At 40.0% G+C, this 21078-nt stretch overlaps 1 protein-coding gene across 2 annotated transcripts in view; it reads right to left on the bottom strand.

Moving 5' to 3' along the window:
* MTA3 (metastasis associated 1 family member 3) overlaps positions 1-21078 on the bottom strand; it is a 964160-nt gene that overhangs the window by 153332 nt on the left and 789750 nt on the right. For both annotated transcript variants that reach the window (XM_069233985.1, XM_069233984.1), the window contains exon 17: positions 11547-11578. In XM_069233985.1, the coding sequence (XP_069090086.1) occupies positions 11547-11578 (32 nt within the window). The remainder of the gene's footprint in view (positions 1-11546; positions 11579-21078) is intronic.

The raw sequence follows: 21078 nt of genomic DNA, 5'->3' as shown, positions 1-21078 counted from the left end.
AGTTTTTGGGGTAGCCTGCCTTAAAGAGGTCTATGATAAATGCATGGGGGTTTGTATTTTAGGACCCCCCTTTTTTCTCGGCCCCCACTTAACGGATCACTGAGAAACTTTCTGTGCAGGTGCTGAGGTGGATGAACTTATTTTGGTAAAGTTTTGTGAAGATTCGTCAAACGGGGCCAATGTTATTAGCAAACTAAAAAACGCTCTTTCTATAAAAAAGCAGACCTAACTATAACTACCTAGTTTGATAAGACATGTATATATAAGGTTACAGGGACATTATAGTTAGGTTCACATTCTAAATGTACAAAACCATAGAAATTCACCAGTTATAGTTACCTCAAGAACCTATAACACGTGCCCTAAGATAACTATAATTCCCCCCCCTGCCATGCACAGGTATGTGATCAATAATTTTACTGCAGTAGTTACAGTGATTTTATCAATGATGTTATCAAAGATGTCATGAGTGCTGTAAGCTGTGGAGTAATTAACAGTGAATGGCAAGAGTATGAGTTATAGTACCTTATGGCACGAGTTATAGTTACGTGAGGTAACTCTAACTATAATTGGTTTTGTACATTTACAATGTGAGCCTAACTATAACGTCCCTGTAAACTTTGATTTTTTCAGTGAATTTCTATGTTTTTAAAAAAAAGTATAGTCATTTTCATTACTATATGTTAATCCAACCACCACAGTGACAATTGGCCACAGGGCCTGGCCTGCGACCAGGCCCGATGCCAACACCCTATAATCAACCAACCATGCATGGTGCCTGCAAGACCTAGCAAGCAGCCAGGCTCCTGCGGCCAACCACCACACTGTGTACGGCCCTTTGGTCATGTGCGGTGGGACCTGGCCACAGCCTCTCTGGGTGTGAAAATAGGTGAAAGAGGGTGTATCTGGGGGTGAGAGTGCCTGTAAGAGTGTCTGGGTATGAGAGTGCATACATCAGTGTTTTAGGGGTGTGTCAGTGAGTGAGGGGGTCTGTGAGTGGGTGCATGAGGGTGTCATTGGGTCTGTGAGTAGGTTTGTGAGAGAGTGAGTGGGTGTGCAACTATCTGAGTGGGTCTGTCAGTGGGTGCGTGAGGGTCTGACTGGGGCTGTGAGTGGGTGCATGAGGGTCTGAGTGGGTCTCTGAGTGGGTGTATAAGTGGGAGAAAGATTGATAGAGAGAGAAAGGTTTTTTTTAGGCTTTGATGTATGACATACTTAGAATGAGATATTTCAGGACAATTTAAAATGTTAAATGTATTTGTAATTTAAAAAAAGTAAAATCAACTTTCATATGCTTCTTAAATATTTGGACAAAAAAAAAAAGGAGGGAAACAAGTCCGGCTGGACTCGAACCCTCAGTGCTCTGGGTATGACCTTCACACTGAGCTATTCTTTTTTTTCAGACTTTTTTTTTCAATTTATGCCCTTTAATGGCTATCTGGGACTGCAGGGGAAGCCTTAAGGCTTCCCCTGTGGTCCCATTGCTTCAGCAACGAAGTAGATGCTTTTTAAAAAAAATGTACATGGATTTGCGACCCCGTCGCAAATTCACTGTAAAAAAAATATTTTAATGCTTTTTAGCCCTAGAGAGTTCCTTCGGGATCCCAGCATTAGAACTAGGGGGGATTTTTATTCTTTTTTATGGGACTCGGCTTTAGCCAGGTTCCTTCCTTGTTAAAGTGTTAGCAGCCAATCAGATCTGGTCATGTGATTGGGAGGAGTTGTGAATCCTTTGCGTCTCTAGATATACAAATTTGGATTGCCTTACATTTCTGAAAACTACTGAACAGATTTACGTCACATAACAAGAAGGGCTCTTCCGGACCAAGAGTAACCTTTCTGCCAAATTTGGTTTAATTCCGTCTACTGGTTTTTGCGCTATTGCTGTTCAATCTTTCCTATTGGAATTAACATTGAAATTGCTCTAAATTTCAACCCCCCCTTTATCTTAGACCCTGCTTGGCAGATCCACCAAAACCTTCCAGACAACACCTCATGTGACTGTCAATTTGTTTTTGGGAAAACTTCATGAACATTCCTCAAGCGGCACTAAAGATATAGGAAAGCAAAAAACAGCGTTTTCTATAGAAACTAGGTCCAAACTTTAACAACCTAGTGGCGACTGCCACTAGGATGGATCGGAGATATAGATAGATATATATATATATATATATATATATATATATATATATATATATATATTCGGAAGAAAGCCTGCACTCTGGATTGTAAGTAATCACTGTTTTTATTCCATACGGCGCCTGCCACAGAGAACGCATTTTGGCTGCTTCTTTTGACTTTATCAACTCAAGAGTGCCATATCTAAAAGGAATTTGTAGTCATCAGGAGATGCCAATTAGACCAACATAAACTAAATACTTTGAAATGTCTGGTCTTACAGTTTAAAAAGTAACATATCACAGTGCAAATGGCATATTTCAGCTATATAGGCAATCAGAATATACACATTATGACTTCAGGGCACCTCCTAAAAAGTGCTGTATTGAACTGTCACAGTCTTACAATTCCTTCACTGGGCTTAATGCCTACATGACCAAGCTCCAAGCAACAACAATGTACTGAAATAAAGGGCTCTTCACAAAATGAAAAGTCCCCGGCAAGGGCAACCTTTCAGCTCCCAGTGACGAATAATTCCTTCTGCCTTTGCCTCCATACTCCTTGATGATCCGATGTGGTGCTTGTGGGCTCGCTAACCTTAACACTTTTCCCAAAACTTGTGATCTGCTGGTGACTGCAAGTTTTGGGGGAAAGAAAATAATGTTATATATATATATAAAACTTACTAGCGGCTGCCAGTGAGAAGTTAAAGTTAGCACTTAGTTTCCATAGGAAGAGCGTTTTTTTTGTTTTGACAATAACTTTGGCACCATTTGACGAACCCCCGCATCATTTTCAAAACACATACAACAGTTGGTTCAGCTTGAAAGTTTCAGGGTGATCTGTCAAGAGGGAGGAGAGAAAACTGAGGTTCCCACAATGTGTTTTCTCCTTTCATTTTTCCATAAGGTTTTTAGACAAACAAAAACTGCTGAACGGAATTACACCAAATTTGGCAGGTAGCTAGATCTTGTTGGAGAGATAGTACTTTTGTGATCTGGTGTAAATCAGTTCAGTAGTTTATAAGATAATAAAGAGCAAAAAATATAGATATCTAGGGATGCGGATCCACCGCGGGTCAATCTGCAGATTTGTGTGCCATGGGAAGAATCTGACTGGCTTCCCGCAACCTGAGAGAAAAGTTTCAGCCGTCATTTTCTTTGATCGGGGAAGCGGTCCTTGGGGCTCAAGTGGCTGCAATGTGGATGAAGGGGTCAGGGTTGAGAGTCCCTGACCCCAGGCAGTGGCTATAAGTGAGGTAAAACCATGAATGGTGTTGTTAAAATAGGTCAAAGTATATTTGTCAGACATTTTGTGAATTTGTGAAATCCGCGGACCCAACCAGGGGGCTTAGTGTGGCCCCCAGTGTAATTAGGATAGAAACGCACATTTTGTTTTTTTAAATATAAATATATATATATATATATATATATATATATATATATATATATATATATATATATATATATATATATATATATATATATACCTATATGCATACATCCACTCAAAAGACCCACACAAACAGTATCACACTAACTCTCACACCCAGACAAACACTCTCACACCTACTCTCATACTAGATGGACACTCTCACACCCACTCTCACAGTCACTGTCACACCCAGAGAGAGACTTACATACTCACTCTCATACCCAGACAGTCTCATACCCACTATCACACCCAGACACTCTCACACCAAGACACACACCCTCACACTCACTGTCACACCCAGAGAGAGTGTATTATCTCCATCCTTTCAAAACATTATCACTGCTTTAGCCTTGCTTGGGTGAATTAACGTAGAAATAAAAAAAACATAGAAATTGACAAAAAGAAATCAAGGTTACAGGGACGTTATAATTAGGTACTGAATTTACTCGAAGAAAACCATAGAAATTCAGCAGTTATAGTTACCAGCCCTAACTATATTTATGCCCCTGCAGTGCACTGCTTATGACATCACATATTACATCACTCTTTACATGGTCAGTGATATCACTGATAATATTACTGCTAACATCTCAAGTGACATCACTGATGACATTATCCAACTAAACACTCTCGCCCCACTCACAGGCTCGTAGAAAGCTCACATACACCCACTCACACCCTCACAGAGCTACTCACATACCTATTCTCACACCTATACAAGTACACACTCTCACTCATTGTAAAATGCACTCACACACCGATTCACTTATTTATATAGCCAGTCATACAAAACCTCACTTTGCCATGCAATTACTCACACACTGACTTGTACAACCATAAGTCCATTCAGACACCTACATAGCCCTCTCCACAGCTAATACAATATTCACTTAGTCTAGTACTGACTGAGCCACTCATATACCCACACACCCACTCATACACCCATTTAGTCAGCAATAGAAGCACAAAGACACCCGGTCATACAAATATACTGCCGCAAAGACAATGAGTCACTCACCTATTCAACTACTTGCACACCCACTCACTCACCCGTACAACAAATATCACAACCAGTCACTCACTCACACAGCTACTCACATACCCACTCACTCAGTCATATAGATATATATATATATATATATTAACATGTATACTAACTCTCCTATACAGTATCTAATAGAAGTACTCACTCATCCATACATTCACTGACGCAGTCACTCATGCATATAGTCACTGGCACACCCACTAACTCACCCATACAGATACTGACAGCCTCTAACGCTCTCAAAGAGCCACTCACTAAGCCAGAGAATCCCTCAGTCACTCCTTTACCACTACAACTACTGAGAAAACCACTCACTCACACATAGAACTACTCACACATCCACTTGTTTACGTATACAGCTACACAGAAAGCCACACACTCAGTAAAACAGCTACTGAGACACAGCCAGTCACCCAACTGTAGAGCCACTTACACAAACACTCATATTCAAATGAAGACACACACATGGCATACATTACAAATATTTTAACTGATCACCAGCACTGGAAGAGTACTATTTTAACCTATGCAATGTCTTTGTAGGTATCTTTAACTCAAGTAAACATTTGTACACACTTAGATAGGACAATGTCATCAGTGATGTCATTTGAGATGTCATCAGTGATGTCAATGAACATGTCATGAGTGATGATGTAATATGTGAGGTCATAAGCAGTGCACTGCAGGGGGTACGTTATAGTGAGGGCTGGTAACTATAATTGCTGAATTTCCATGGCTTTGTGCGAGTAAATTCTGTATCTAACTATAACGTCCCCGAATTTTTTTATTTTTCAGTGAAAAAAAAAAAATATATATATATATATATATATATATATATATATATATATATATATATATATATTATTATATACATCTATTCGATTGGCAATAGCCAGTAGGTAGTTATAGTTAGGACCAACTTTTCCCACAGATGAAGCATTTTCTAATAACTTTGGCGCCGTTTGACGAATCTTGACGACATTTTCAAACTACTATGCTAGTTAGTTAAGCTGCTGTGTGGGAAATTTCGGGGATGATTCTTTTTTTTCCTTTGGCCAATTTGCAGATCTGCCGCGACACACAGAGGGGAACCCCAGTGTAAATCTGCAATGAATCCTCACCCACTCACACACCATACTCCACCTGTGCACGGCCAAAGGTGCAGTGTGGGGTTGGCTGCATGAGGGGGGTTAGCTGCAGGCTGCGCCCTGTGGCTAACTGCGGTGGTTGTATTAATATACTGTATTTATATATTACTTTATGCTAGAAAAAAACATAGAAATTCACTGAAAAAAGAAAGGCTACAGGGATGTTCTGGTTAGGTTCATGTTTTACCCATACAAAAAAAATAGAAATTCAGCAGTTATACTTATCTGAAGAAACTATAACTTGTACTGTTAAGTAACTTTAGGCCACGAGTTATAATTTCCTAACTTACGTATAACTATAACTGCTAAATTTTTAATATTTTGTGTGGGTAAAACGTGAACCTAATAATAATATCCCAGGAACTCATTCATATTATTATATATATATATATATATATATATATGTGTGTGTGTGTATATATTATCCGTCGCCAATAGGTAGTTATAGTTAGGACCATGTTTCTATAGAGAAAACACTTTTGGACTGCCTATATATTTGGCGCTGTTTCACAAATCTTCCCAACATTTTCCCAAAAAAGTGTGCTGGTGATTCTTGTTTCTCATAGAACGTTTTGGGGAGATCTGCCAAGTAGGGGGCGAACAAAAAGGGGGGGATAAAAAAAGGGTGCATTTCCCATGCTAATTCCCATTGGTGTTTTGAACATGAATGCAGCCCAAACTACCGGACGGAATTACACCAAATTTGGCAGAAAGTTATCTTTTGGTTCACAGATTACACTTTTTGTTATTTGGTGTCAATTTATTCAGTAGCTTAAGAGAAATTAAAGGACAACCACATTTGTATATCTAGGGTCACAGTTCTTCCCTGACGACTTTGCAAAAAATAACAAGCTTGTGCAGAGAGCTACAAAGCTCTGATTGGCTGGCTACAATTGAACCAGGAAGTGTTGCCAGCTATCTAGGGACTTGGCTTCAGCTCAGTGCCTGAATAAAGTGAAAAAAAAGAAAATGGGCCAGGGTGGGGACACTTTGATCCATTAGCTCTGGTGCTGGGGTCCCAGAGGGACACCATAAAAGCAAAAAAGCACTTAAAAAAAAAAAATGTTTGCCGGGGACCACCACCGCCCCAGGGCCATTGCTAATAAGGGGGGACCACGCTGACCCCTTCTGCAGCCCCAGAGACCACCACCACCACCCATAGCCAGCTCCTGCTATGTCCCTGAGTGCCCATCCCTTGGACATTGCTGTTTGCTGTGACTTGGCAGGGGCTTTGACAGCCCCCGCCAAGTCAGAGCAGGCACAACTTCGCTCCCAGCAAGCAAGAGCTGTCATACAGCTCTTGCTTGCCGGGAGTGGAGGTTTACTTTGTTTCCCTGGTAGCAGATATGCAGACACGGTAACTAAGGAAAAAATTGCTCTCACAGACAGGGAGCTGCATGTTTAGCAGCTCCCTGTCTGTGACAGCAATGCCAGGTTCCGCAGGAGAAAGGGAGCCAGCTGGGACCACGGGGGCCTTAAGGCTCCCCCACGGTCCCATTGCACACTGGGTGCCCTGGAGGGAACCCAGGAGAGATTGCCGGTCCCTAGGAGATGGTGTCCCTGGGACTGAGATCAGCCTGGGGAGGGGGGGCTGCAAGGCCCACAACCTCCATTTTAAAAGAAGTTGGCCCTGCGGGACGAAAGCAAACTTTGAACTACTTCTTGCACACTGGTTTGAACTCTAAAGGCTGGGTTATATGTTCTGCTAAGAGTTCTAAAGACTCATTTTACTTGTAAAAATGTTAATGCATGTGTTGCATAAGGTATTAGAATTCCAGCAGGCATACATAGAGCTAATTGTCACGAATCACAGGATGTTAGTTACCTATTTTCCAGTTCAACAGCAGTCAAGTAGAAACTATATGCGTCTTTCTCAAAAGAGTGCCTGTGACACAGCTTGTGGTAGGTATTCTAAGTATGGGGAGGCAAGTGTAGATGTACTTTGCATGATATGTATGTTTCTTTATGTTGAACTTACATAAATTCCCAGTTATCTGTCCCCAATCATTGTTGACTCTAAAGAGATATTACTAAAGTATATAATGTCGCCATTATAGTTATGCTCAGTGCTCAAATGACATGTTACAAAGATATCTCCTTGTCTTACAGATATATACAGCTTGTAGCCCTCCTTGACTGCAGAAGTGAGGAGGCAGAGTGCTCTGTCTCTTTTTTTCCTCTTATCACATATTCCTTAGTGCATGCAGTCCTTGGTGAGGACGTAATTCCAGTGCAGCCAGTAACTGTTGGTACAGGCCCTACTCTAATTATGTAGTCACTTGTAATTAAGGTCTTAATGGGGTAAAGTGTGGTTCAGAAAGTAATGCCACTAGGCAGCTATAGACTTACATCATTTAAATGTTTAATCATAGCTGAAGAAGTTCATATTAGTATTCTATTATTTTCATTTAATGACTCACATTCCTCTATTCACTATCGCAAATCCTCAAATAGTTATATAATTTATGCCACTTTAGGGACTAATCAAAGAGTAAGATTTAGGCTGAAAAATGCATCTGCAAATGGACGCCCATTCTGTTACATTTGATGCGTGTGCAGTTAAGTGTTTGCTTAGTTTAAATTTAAATCCTTTACGGCCCTTGAGACGTAGAAGGGTCGCTTCCTTCTCCACGACATAATACTTTTTGTTATAATTTCTAAAAAGGTCTCATGCAATTGAAAAGAATTTATTGAAATTATTTATCTCATATTTTCTTTTCAGAATATATAAATGTGAATTCTCGGGGTCGGAAGAGAACAAAACTCAATGGCAAAAGCTCCATATATTATTGACAAAGCCGTGACAGTAAACCAACAGCGTATGACCCCCTCGGCATGTCCCGAATCTGACAAGTGTGGGGTGCAGTCTGGACGCCATTGTCTAATGAGTTGAAAAATGTATTTGTATGACTCACTAAAAACACATAGAAGCTCCTGGGGTCCTTGGAAACCAACTGGAATAACTCATCCCATCAGCGTATGACCTCATCTCCTCTGTGTAGGTTTGTGGCCACAATTCAGTCTGTCAGTTCAGTCTTTGGCAGCGATGGCTCCACAACCTCCCCACTTCGGCCACTCAGCGATAATTCTGCTCAGCCATAGTGTGCCACGGGCCACAGCCTGCGGTACCTCAGCCTGTCATGGCCAAGCTGCAGCTTGGATCCCTACAGGGCAAACACAACAACAAGAGGCTGTGGGGCTCGGGCTGCGGGTAGGCAGTGTGTGGATGAAACTCACTCCAGTATCGCTCTGCTATGCTCTGATCTAGGACCATACCATCCAGTTTGTTAGCTTTCAGTTGTTGATTGCTGTATGAATGTATTAAACTGAAACCAGTAAGGTGGAAGGTTTGCCAGACAGTACTAATGTGTTAAAATAAAATATTCAAATTTTGCTACAGAATGTGCTGCATTATGCTGCATAATTTAGTCATGCGCGCTGCAGAATTCGGTCTGCTTTCATCAACAAAAGCTTGAGCAAGTAACTTCTCTCAGCCACACGCTAAATTAGACGTTTGGTAACTTAAGGGATCAATAAGAATTGTCATTTGCATGGCTTTATAGTATGTACTTCTATAGTTGAATCTAACCCAAAACCTTCTAGGTATATGTGCCCCAGCTCTTTCGTTAGATACATCCATCACTCTGCCCCCCACATATCACCTCACTTGTGTGTATGAAAACATCTCCTACCCTCCTTTCGACTTTGCAATGTTTCTTCTCCCTGTATTTGAATTCCGGCTTTGTAAGCATGAAGTACTCTGAGCAAAGTTCAAAGGCCCTTTCTAAGATCTGCCTGAGTGCATGTGCATTATGGAAGGGCGGGCACTAGTTCCCAGGCTTCCAGCGACAAAGCCTCCCACTGAAGCATGTACATGTCCGGGATGGGTGTACGGGATTGGATCCTTGTGGAGACTAATATTGCTACTGTCTGTTGCATGCATTGTGCAGTGATAGAGAGACTCTATTGTGCCTCAGTGCTGAATGTTGTCAGATGGAGAACAAACACGCAAACATTCCCTCACTCAACAGAACTTCACAAAGAAAATCATGAGATTGTTTTGAAAATCTTTGCATCCCTGTTGAAATTATGGGTCTGAAGGACGCACAACAGCCAACAATTGGATGCAATTGAATGCTTTCCTCACATTTCAGTTGATATAAACATTGCCAGTCTCAGCCAGGCATGGGCTGATGGTGAAGGGCGCTGCAAGTAGAGAAGGGTGGTGGGGCAATGGTAGAATGGTGTAAGTAAAAGAGGTGGTACTAATTCTCAAATGTTCACATTCACCAAATGCCATGGGCTGATATGATTGTTGATAGACAGCCTAAAGCCAAAGGCCATCTAGACCACAGCAACCAATGGTTGAAAAGGGTTGTCCATAAGTCCCTTTCTCTTTTCCTGTAGGTCTGTTGATGTGTATGATATGTGTTTTAAGCTTTAGGGTGCCAGCTGTAGTAATTGTTAATGACAATAGGTCTCACCTGATAGCTAAAGTTGTCCATAAACTAGACCTAAAAAAGCTTTATCAAAACACTACCCCAATCATAACTTTGAGCTACTCTAGACTGTTTTCATATCATAGGTCTATTTGTGCAATAGTATTACTGAGACAGTGAATAGACACACTAGAAACACCCACTAGAAGCAATTTGTAAATTACATCAAGTTGGAATATCTTCATGGTAGCTGTGGCATTATTATAGGACATCTATTCGGGCAGGTGCCAGCAAAGGTACCCTCTGGGGCCGTGGACCAGGGGTAGATTAGAGAGCCTGGCAGTACCTCCAGGAACAAATTCATCTGAGCTGCTTAGCCCACGCAACCCTGAGGGACCGTATGAAGACTGTAGGAGTGTCGCCAGTAGAGGAAGTACATACACACATCAATGTAAGGTACATTAAGATGTAGGCACACTAATCATAAGAGCCATCTCACTCTCTTCCAGTAAGGATTAGTTTTTAGGGGCGAGCGCAAAACGCTCCATCCTTTTAATCTCTCTTTAGGGGGATTTTTTTAACCACGCCCATGTTATGTCAGTCACTTTCACTGGCTCGTGGGCTTGCCTTTTAAAATCCGCTGGTTTTCATTTGTGAAAGGCATGCATAAGTCATGCCTTTTCTGGTGTTTAGCCCTCCTCGAGGGCACAGGTAAACTACTGGAAACATATGAGGCTCCATGTTTTCCGTATGGTTTTCTGGACTACTTTTTCTCTTTATTTCGCAGCGTGTGACAAGAAAAGTCCGGTAGGAGTTTACACCGCTTATAGCTCTAACTCGACGTAATGCGAGACCTGTTGCATTGCAGATGCTTGTTTTTTCTATGGTCCTGAACAAATGCCACAAGATCCATAGGGATTCACCTTTTATAATCCATCACACTGTCCTTATATTGAAGCAGAATTCACATGCTTCATATTTGCAGGCATTTCCTGAAAAGACATCCGGCAAAGAGCCCTCTTTCAGTGCCCATCATGCATTGCAACTCCAGCCCGACGAGGAGATTGCCACCTATTGGTGGGTGTGGGCACTTGCTCCTAAATATCTAATGCTTTGTGTGACCAGTATGTTCTCGACGATTAAAGTATTGAGGCATACTATTTGAGTAACAGTGTACCTGGCTAGACGCTAATAATGGTACACTTGGCATTTAACAGTAACAATTTTTGTGTCGGTGAAGCTGTCAGATAGTGAATGCTCACATAATAAATGCTGCAAATTCCAGATATCTGCCTTGAAAGTCTGACTCAATAGCATGGATAATTTGGGGTTTAAAATATTATTAAACGAATGCAAACTTACCATTAGTGTTGCGTGTGAGTAACTTGAACGTTCTGAAAAAAAACAAGATTAATTTTGGTTCATTATTTATGGAGGCCTTTGATTTAAATAGAGTACGAATAAATCTTGCACATGCTAACGGAATTTCAATTCATAATAAATATTGCAATCAATAATTTCATCCACTTTATTTGTATTTGGCAAATTAGGATGAAGTAAAGTTAGACCAATAGTAATATGCATCTTTGCTACAATAGCAACAAGTAATGTGCATTTTTGCTACAATAGCAACAGGATCATATCAATACCAAAACTATATTATATAGTTATCCTTTTTCACGTTGACAACGGGCAAAAACGCATATTCAAATTTGACAACTTGATGAAAATAGAGGTGTCTTCATTGAATAAAATTATCAGGAAGAAATCTGTTTCTTTGAATCTGGTCTTACTGCACGAGCCTGGTACGTAGCAGCTTCAAATGGTAGCTGACAGAATCTCCTTAAATTCTACTCTCCCCACTTTAAAATATTAATTTACTGTGTTCACAGCGGTCCAGTGAAAAAAATTTCTAAAATGAGAAAATCTTATTTCTCATTTTCCTCATCTGCAAATGAGCAACAGTATAATTTTTCACAACTAATGTCGAATATTTCTACAATGCAATCTTGTTTTGTTTTTAATAAACCATTACTATACGAAGGACGTGCCAGGTTCAAAGACTGTCTGTTTGAGGAAGGTGACCAGAGCAAATACATCAAACGTACATAATAAAAGTTAACAGTGTTACCAGCCACAACACCGCTAAAAACTCGATAAAATATTTGGACTACATCAAATCAGAATATGTAATTTACAAACCGACGTGCGTATAATCTACCCTATGTAGATAAAACAAAGAATACATTCAAAATATGGGTCAGTGAACAATGGAACGAGATGAGAACAGCCTGGGCAACAGCAACAGGTCTGGCTAGTTTATAAATACAAATTATTCTTCATTGAAGAGAGAGTTTATGTGCCTGGTTGTTTGTTTAAATGGGTGAGTGGGTGAATGTGAAAACAAGGCAACGGATGGATGGGAGTGCATGGATCTATAAATAAGGGAATGAATGCATAGATAAATACAGGATGAGTGAGTTCACTGAAGAATGAACGTCTGAATGACGTAAGTGCATGTGTGGATTAATGACATGGAAAAATTCAGACAGTGTACGATCGTCACAGGTAAAGGGCCAGGGCAGGGTACTAGGACCCTCCTGGACTGACCATATGGTCACTCTCTGGGGGTCGCCTGAGGGGAGGAAGAGAAGGATCCACAGGGAGATCGAGAAGTTTGGGGACAGCGTGCAAGAGGACAGACATGTTGTATAGGAGCAAAACGAAATAAAACAAAACTGCTTCTTCTACCCGTGTCTGGCGTCCAGTTCTTGGTTCACCAACACAGGCAGATTACAATAAACATACAATATGAGGTGTCAGACAGTAGTGCTAATGGTGTTAGAAATGAGCCAAGAATTACAGATATTATGCCAGTACTAGCGGTAAAACAGGGTTAGAGACCGCCCTGCCAATCATACCCACAATATATTTAAAAAATTATCAGCAGTTATGCCAGTGCACGCATTACATCAGGGGTGAGTATCATTATTCCGCGAGACCCTAAATATGTCAAGAATTATCAACACTAGGCAGTGCTGGTATTAGGCATAACTGAGCACCACGATTACAAGAATGCTCAGCAATGTCTAGAATTACCAGCACTAGCATCAAACCTTTTCTGATTTGCATGATGACACTGTAATAAATGAATGGTCAGATTTGTGTAATCGCTCAATAACCCTAAGTACATGTTTTGATTTGACTCATTACTGAGTTATCATTAGTGCATAGGGGTGCTTCTGCCATCCCAGACTATTCATCAGTACTTTATTTTTCACCATCACTGATGCTGCAGCTATCCATTTGCACACAAATCAACCAAAACCCATTTGCTAACATTGCAATAAAAATACTTAAGGGGAGTAAGGGGGAATTGTTTAGAAAGAACGCAAACCCTCCCAACACTATATGAATATATTCACTGCAGTACTCTTCCTAACATCTTTGTCAATACCCCAGGTTTCAGAGTCTCTATTTAGATTGTACATGTCCCAGTGAGAGTTATACTGATAACTACTAGTTAGAACAGGACAACAAGCCCTTATCTGCAAAGTGGAGCAAACGTCATCATTGGGCTCGCTCCATGTGAGACTGCACATCCAATAGAACTCCTGTAATATAATGGGTGGTTAATCTATTTTGTCTGGATAGAGAAAAAACTGTCAACTTTGTTTGGCCTTCCTTTCCGCAAGATTAAAAACATACACTATCCATCTTTCCTGTCAGAAGTTTGTTGACATTTTCAGTGCTACCAAAGCTCATTATGGGTTAAGGGCACTCTTCAAGAGCATGAAATCAATGCTTATGTGGAGGTGTTCCAATAGTTTTATAGGGATACCCGTTATACCCTAGAAATGAATGTCAAATTATTTATGTGTCCTTTTAGTAGTGACTGGGTGAGGTAGCTTCTATGAACCACAGTCTCAATGTTAAATCCTTGGACCAGACTAACAGAGCAGGTAGAGTGATTACTGTGCCTCCATGATAAAGACAACATGTTTTGGATTGGCACATTTGGAGTGCAGTGAGGAGTCCTATTACATTGACTTAAAAGGCTCTGGCTTTTCCTCAGCTGTCCAAGGCATGCATTCCCCTATTTTTGTTGTGTTTATCACCCTTGTAATGTATTCTTGTCCCTGGTTTTTGCTTCCTTTTTCAGTAGCACAATCTTTTTGGATTCTCTCTTCTAACAGACCATATGCAATGCTTTTTCTCAACACTAGATTCAGGGTGTTTTTTGTTCCGAAGTAGTCAAGACTTATGAGGGTATGCCATTGGCTTCAGGACTAGTGAGGAAGGCTACTGCACCATTACCGTTCTCTTTCGGGGGAACATATAGAAGTGCTAGCTTTTGCTATAATGGCCTCTCCTAATTGTGCTGTGGTTTTTAGAATCCCTTTGCTGAAGAGGCATACTCCATATGTTAATTTGGTAACTAAGGCATAGTTTTCATCACATATTTGCCATGGCCATCGTTATGCTTCAGAGACGTATTGGTCACCTATTGAAGAAACTAAAGATTACTTAACAACTTCAAATGTATTTTTGGCCAATCCTTTCTCTGTGCCTCCTCAATATCATGCACAATATCATACATATTCTATATTTTATACTAAATCTGAGGTTTTCTTGCTTCTTTCTTTATGAGGGATTGATAACGTTGTAGCAAATGAACCTGCACAAATATATATTTGGCCACATTTAATCCCAGTCAAAGAAAGAGAATGAGATATTGAAGGCAAATTTGAAAAAAAGGTTGATTGTACAATCTTCCTGCCCAGCAGGAAAACCTCTGTTTTTAATTTCTGCAGAAGGGTTAAGACCATAGACTCTGCAATGATTATAGAGGTCTACCTCAAATTGCAATCAAGGATTGGGTATTTTTACCTTGTATTAAAGACATTTTGGAATTAACAGAAGGAGAACACAGATTCACCAAACTTGCTTTGCAAAGTACTTATAATCTCCCATGGATTCAAGAGAACAATGTGTAGAAAACAGCTATTTGAACCCCATTTGGACATTCCAAATATTGTGTAATGCCATTCAGGTTGTGAAAAGCCCCTGTTAGTTATTACCATTCCATAAATTCAGTTTTTATTCTGATATCTTAAATCATTTTGTACTGATGTATCTGGATGACATTTTGGTATTTTTCTGAGAGCGGTAAGCAGCATCAGGATTATATTACCTGACTATAACTAGACTCCAAAAACACCATTTCACCTGTAAGCATGAGGAATGCAAATTTTAGATAGAGTACCTGGGATTCTGATTGAATGCATCTTTTCTATCCATCGATCAAAATTAAGTATCAGTCATTCCTAAATGGGCTTCTCCCACCAGTATTAAAGAAGACCAATGTTTCCAGAGATGAGGTTCAAACAGTGACATTACCTCAGTCATAAAGAAAGGACACAGACAACACTGGCTAGAGCCACAAAAATATTTAATCTGAACGTTTAACCATTTTGGGCTACACTGACACCTATAATAAGTTCACTGTAGGAAGGATGCTTCTGAAAGATCAGTGGGAGCCAGTATGCTACAATTACAAGAAAGGGATGGACAAGAACATCTTGTTTTCTGTATTTCTCATGTTTTGTCAGAAAGTGAACAGAAATATTCAACCCTAGAAACAGAGCCGAGAGATATGAAGATTGATTCTACTTAATGGAGATATTTACTAATGGACTCTAGAGAACACTTTTAGCTGTGGTTTGAATAAAGAATTTTTTAATGTCCGCAAAACCTCCAGTATAAGGGCAGTCATCATGCCAGATGGACATTTGTTATTTGCACAGAACAACTTCATTATAACCTATATTCCTGGTTCAAAGAATCTTTCAGCGTACAGAGGATGAATCTTTAGTTTTTGTTCATTGTCTAGGTGGAATAGATTAGTCTTTCTTACCTGGAGTCAAAGGTGCTCAAGAACGATAGGATCCTAAGGAATTAGAGACTCTTTATGTTCAAATTCCACTAACACAACACAAGAATGTGTATTTAGCCAACAAATCTATTCCTACAGATGAATTGCAACTTGATGTGATGTGCCTGTGCCATGACTCTGCCATATCATACAATAAAGTGGTAGATCTTGTCCAATCTTTTTTGATAGGCTACAGTCCATTCTGATATCTTTTTTCATTCTGCCCAGTCAGTGCTGGTATTTATGTAGCCATGTTTGGCCATGAGGGCAGTTTGGTGTATCACGTGGAACGCCAGAGGCTAAAGAAATGGTTGACTAATTGCATATGCATAAAGGAGTGGATGGATGTCAAACATGGATTTTTTTCTTCTCACCATGGCCAGTTCTGGAAAGCACTGTTTTGCTGACACAATGGGCATGACCAGCCTTAAATCTAACTTTTTTCCAGATGTAGACCTTTCCAACAATCCACAATCCAAGATTGTTTTAACTTTTTTCCTGTGATGCTACTCTATATGTAAGGAGACTCTGCTATAGAAGGATGCATCGCAATGCACTGTTCTCATATTTTTTATGGCTTTCTTAACCCTCTTGGGTGCATTTTTGTCCCATGTGTTTTTGTTTTTTTCAGTTGCAAGATTCTTTTGAAACTCCTTCTTCTGGAAGACCTTATGCTACATACATTTCAACTCTGAATTCACAGTGGTTATGTTGCTCTGCTTTTCAACTTCTTTACCATCTGTTATTTTAAAGCAATAAATACCATTATTGCTAACAAGGCATTGTCTGCCTTGGTAGCTTTTTCCACGTAATTGAGACTCACTTAAGGAGACCGCTGGCATCTTCCATGTGTATAAGAGCAGGGTAGCTCAATGGCTACATGGAAAATCCTGAAGTGTGTGAGGACCCTGCACAACCAAGTTTTTTTACCATGCACATTTCATCATGAAAGAATAACGTTCATGAATCAGTGTGTAATTATGTGTTCACAGTGTTTAATATGAGCCAGTGGCTGCCAGTGGAGCTCACACTTCTTTTACCTCATTAGCCGTTGACCCAGAGTGCGAGAGAGAAAAACACAAAAGGGAAACGAGGGAGAAAAACACGGAGAACACACAATAGAGGAATAATCAAGAACTGGCAAGAGTGAGGTACAAGGGCAGGCAGTTTCTGGTGGTGGACTAAAGAGGCCTTAGGTTGAATTAAGTTTAATCACTCATGGTATTCGTCAAGCTGACATACAATAGTTCAGGCCACGGGTTCTAGGCAAAACTGTGGGCACCAGCACTTAAGGCCTCATTACAACCCTGGAGGTCAACGAACGCCAGGGTTGAAGTGCCGATCGTACTGCCAACAGGCTGGCGGTACAAATCACCATATTTTGACCACGGCGGTAGTGCTGCGGTCACACTGCTGGGACCGGCGTTTTACCACCATGGTTGTCCCGGCGGTCTGAATCCTCCTGGGGATTTTGACTCCCCTTCCCGCCAGCCTGTCCATGGCAGTAGACACTGCCATGGAAAGGCTGGGAGGAAGGGGAGTCGTGGGGCCCCTGGGGGCCCCTGCACTGCCCATGCACTTGGCATGGGCAGTGCAGGGGCCCCCAGGCACAGCCCCATCGCGATTTTCACTGTCTGCCTAGCAGACAGTGAAAAGCGCGACGGGTGCTGCTGCACCCGACCCACTGCCACAATGCCGCCGGCTCCATTAGGAGCCAGCTGCAATGTTAAGGCCGACATCCCCGCTGGGCCGGCGGGCAGAAACTCTGTTTCCCCCCGCCGGCCCAGGGGGGATGTCCAAATGCGTCCAGTGGGTTTCGGGCCGCATGGTTGGCTGACTGGCGGTACAACCTTGGCGGTCGGCCTCGTCCAACCGCCAAGGTTGTAATGAGGGCTTATTCTTTTACAAATCAATCACTGCAACCTCACACTACAAATCCACATTCACAAGAGAAAGCATGATAAATTCACTCTTTGAAATCTGTACTATCTGTAGTTCGGGATGGAGAATTACCACTAGGATGTACTCATACCACTCATAATGATTACCTACACTAATGCAGGATTGATCCTTCGGCATACACTGAACAGCACTACACCTTTAGACTTTGCTACAAGTTAAATTCTACCTGTGCAGCAAACATTAATTCTAATTCAAAGCTGTGCATTTCAAAACCTACACAATGGAGAGGTTGATCATTACTAAGCAAACACTGTAGTATCCCTGTGTTTATCATTTAGAAAAGTAAAGTGAGATATGTTTGTAGTCTATTTTTGGATGATGCACTGAGACCAGATCCCATCCACATTTAGCTGGACAAAGTAAAGAGCTATATTCTAGAGATTCATACAAGGGAGAAGAATTATACCTTCCACCCTTAAAACTGTTAATTTATTGAATTGATACTGGTTAAGTGACATACCTGGTGACCATCTACAAAAAGATCTCTAGGCACTCGCTCCCAAACCCTTGTCACTGATATTCTCCTCCTTGTGGGCCATTATTGTGTGAGAATCTGGGACCCAAAACCTCCCAAAACCTTCAATCAAACCAACTTGGCCAAAGCTAAAACCACCAGTTGTCATTTTATGCCCCCACCAGAGTACCTAGAACAGCTCATATTCAAGTCAAACAGCTTTGTGAGTTGTGACACACAGCCCGGTGGTGGGGGTAGATTCCTCCTCATTTTACTTTTACTTTGTGGGTTGCCAGTAAACCTAGTAGTGGTCATTAAAGGTGAGACCCTGCTGGAGACTTCCATTGTTACTCACAGAGGTTGAAAGATGTGTAGCCATGCATGCTGGATTTTAGGGCCTAAGACATTAAATGAATGATACGAGGTTGTAGGAGAAAAATGGTACCCCAAAATGTAGATACCCCAAACATTATCTAAATCAAACCTCCACATTTACTGAATCGGAGATGTTGTTGAACCTCAATTTCATGAGGCAACATGCCCTTACAATCAAGCACTTCTCCAACCATTAAATCAGCAAAATGGCTCAGTAAGTCATAGGTCCTTCTCAATATCTGAGTTCTAGATCAATGAAATGGTAAAGGGTGTATAATAAAAATTCAAAGTAAGTGGTACAGATTCAATTTGCCAAGAAGGCCCTCAGTTTTAAAGCAATAAAGAGTAAGAAAAATCAGAAAATATTCTAAGTTCTAAAGAGTAGCAAAACCAGAAAGAAATTGTGCAGCATCCCTAGCAGACCAGGAAAGTTTTCTAACTCAACACGAAAATGAAGGGGTTCATCTACATAATTATGGGATATTAAATCAATAGTTCTGTAGTTTCATCGTGATGTGAGCAAATGCATTATTGTTTCTGCAAATCAGAGCACATAGAAAATAACCATCATACTGCGTTAGTACTTAAGCACTAACCCATTTCTTGATTTTTCAGGACCCTCTAGAATAATGTTATCTAGAGATGTTCAAACAAAAAATGAAACATTGACAGTAAGACTTTCTTTGAAGTGAATAGATCCATTGTAGAAACAGAAGATGTACTTACAAGTAACAATGGAAAGTTTAGCGTCCCTGGAGCTGTGCTCATTTTGAGCAAAAAAATACAACAATGAAAATAAACTAATATGACCTCAGTTTGACTGTGTGTTGCAGAGCCTGTAAGGAAAGGATGTGCACTGAGGGTAGGGGGAAAGAGGTAGGTAGCACAAATGAATGACAGAGATGCCATCCATCTTCTTTAAGATGGAATTTTACAAATAAAAGTGGTATAAAAGACAACCACATTATATCAGCCTAAAATTCATATGTGAAAATGCATATTACACATTGTTAATGACATACAAACACATAAATCTGTAAAATACTTTCTCAAGGATGCATATATCTTACCAGATGTTTATGTCCTGCACTTGCATTGATTACTGTATTCATTATGCATTTTTTTTAAATAGGAACTAATTGTTTAGTTGTTAAATTAATTGTGAATTATACAATTTAGCAAAATATTAAATTAGTTCTTATGGTTTGTTGCATGAATTGAGGTTTAAGGGTAATGTTATAAAGTGTATATTACATTTTGTTCAATATTTTCATTTTACTATCAGTTATTATTAGATATTAAATGCTTAATCTTTTAATTGTGCTAATTATTTTCAAAAACATATTGAACATGTTTATTTTTTATAAACCAACTGAATTATGTGAATGTATCTCTAATTTAAAAACAAACTGCATATGTTTTATGGGCTGTAGGACATGTTGGGGACATGGGTGGGTAGTACATTTTTACAATGATTAGAAAGTACAATCTATGAAATTTTAAAAATGTATTTTTTTGTAAAAATGGTTTCATTATCATAACCAATTTTATATTTTTTTTTATGTCTATGTATTTTGTATGGAGTTTTGAGAGGCAGTGCTTATGTCAAAATATTTATTAAGTTTAAAGTTAGATTACAAATACGGTATATTTATAAATTGTTCAAACTGTTTAATGACTTGTTTTTCAAATTTTAGGATATTTAATTGAAATTTAGGTTTTGTAAAATTTGTATTCACATTTCTGAAATCATTGTACTTAAAACACTTGGGTGAACATGACCCTCCATTTTATGCACTTTCACAATGATTGTTGGATTACAGTTAGAAGAGTATACATGGCCCTTGAACAAGAAACGTATGCATTTCCACCAATGCTTGTTGTACTGCAGTTAACATAGTAATCATAACCACCATCCACCCCGGATGTTTGTATTTTCCTCAATATTTGTGTGCCTGCAGTTATAACAGTAAATCTGACTCTCCTCAATGCATGTACTTTCCAAATTGTTTGTTACACTGGAGTTAGAATAGTAAATCTGGTTTCACCAACTATATGCATTTGTCCCAATATTTTTTGGAATTGATTTGCAATAGCAACTTTGATACGTCCAAACAATTTCTCTAATGTTTGTCAGAGTGGAGTAGACGTAGACCCCTATCAATATA

Source organism: Pleurodeles waltl, chromosome 5, assembly GCF_031143425.1.
Source record: "Pleurodeles waltl isolate 20211129_DDA chromosome 5, aPleWal1.hap1.20221129, whole genome shotgun sequence".
Classification (NCBI taxonomy): domain Eukaryota; kingdom Metazoa; phylum Chordata; class Amphibia; order Caudata; family Salamandridae; genus Pleurodeles; species Pleurodeles waltl.
This window is presented reverse-complemented; position numbering and strand designations above follow the sequence as displayed.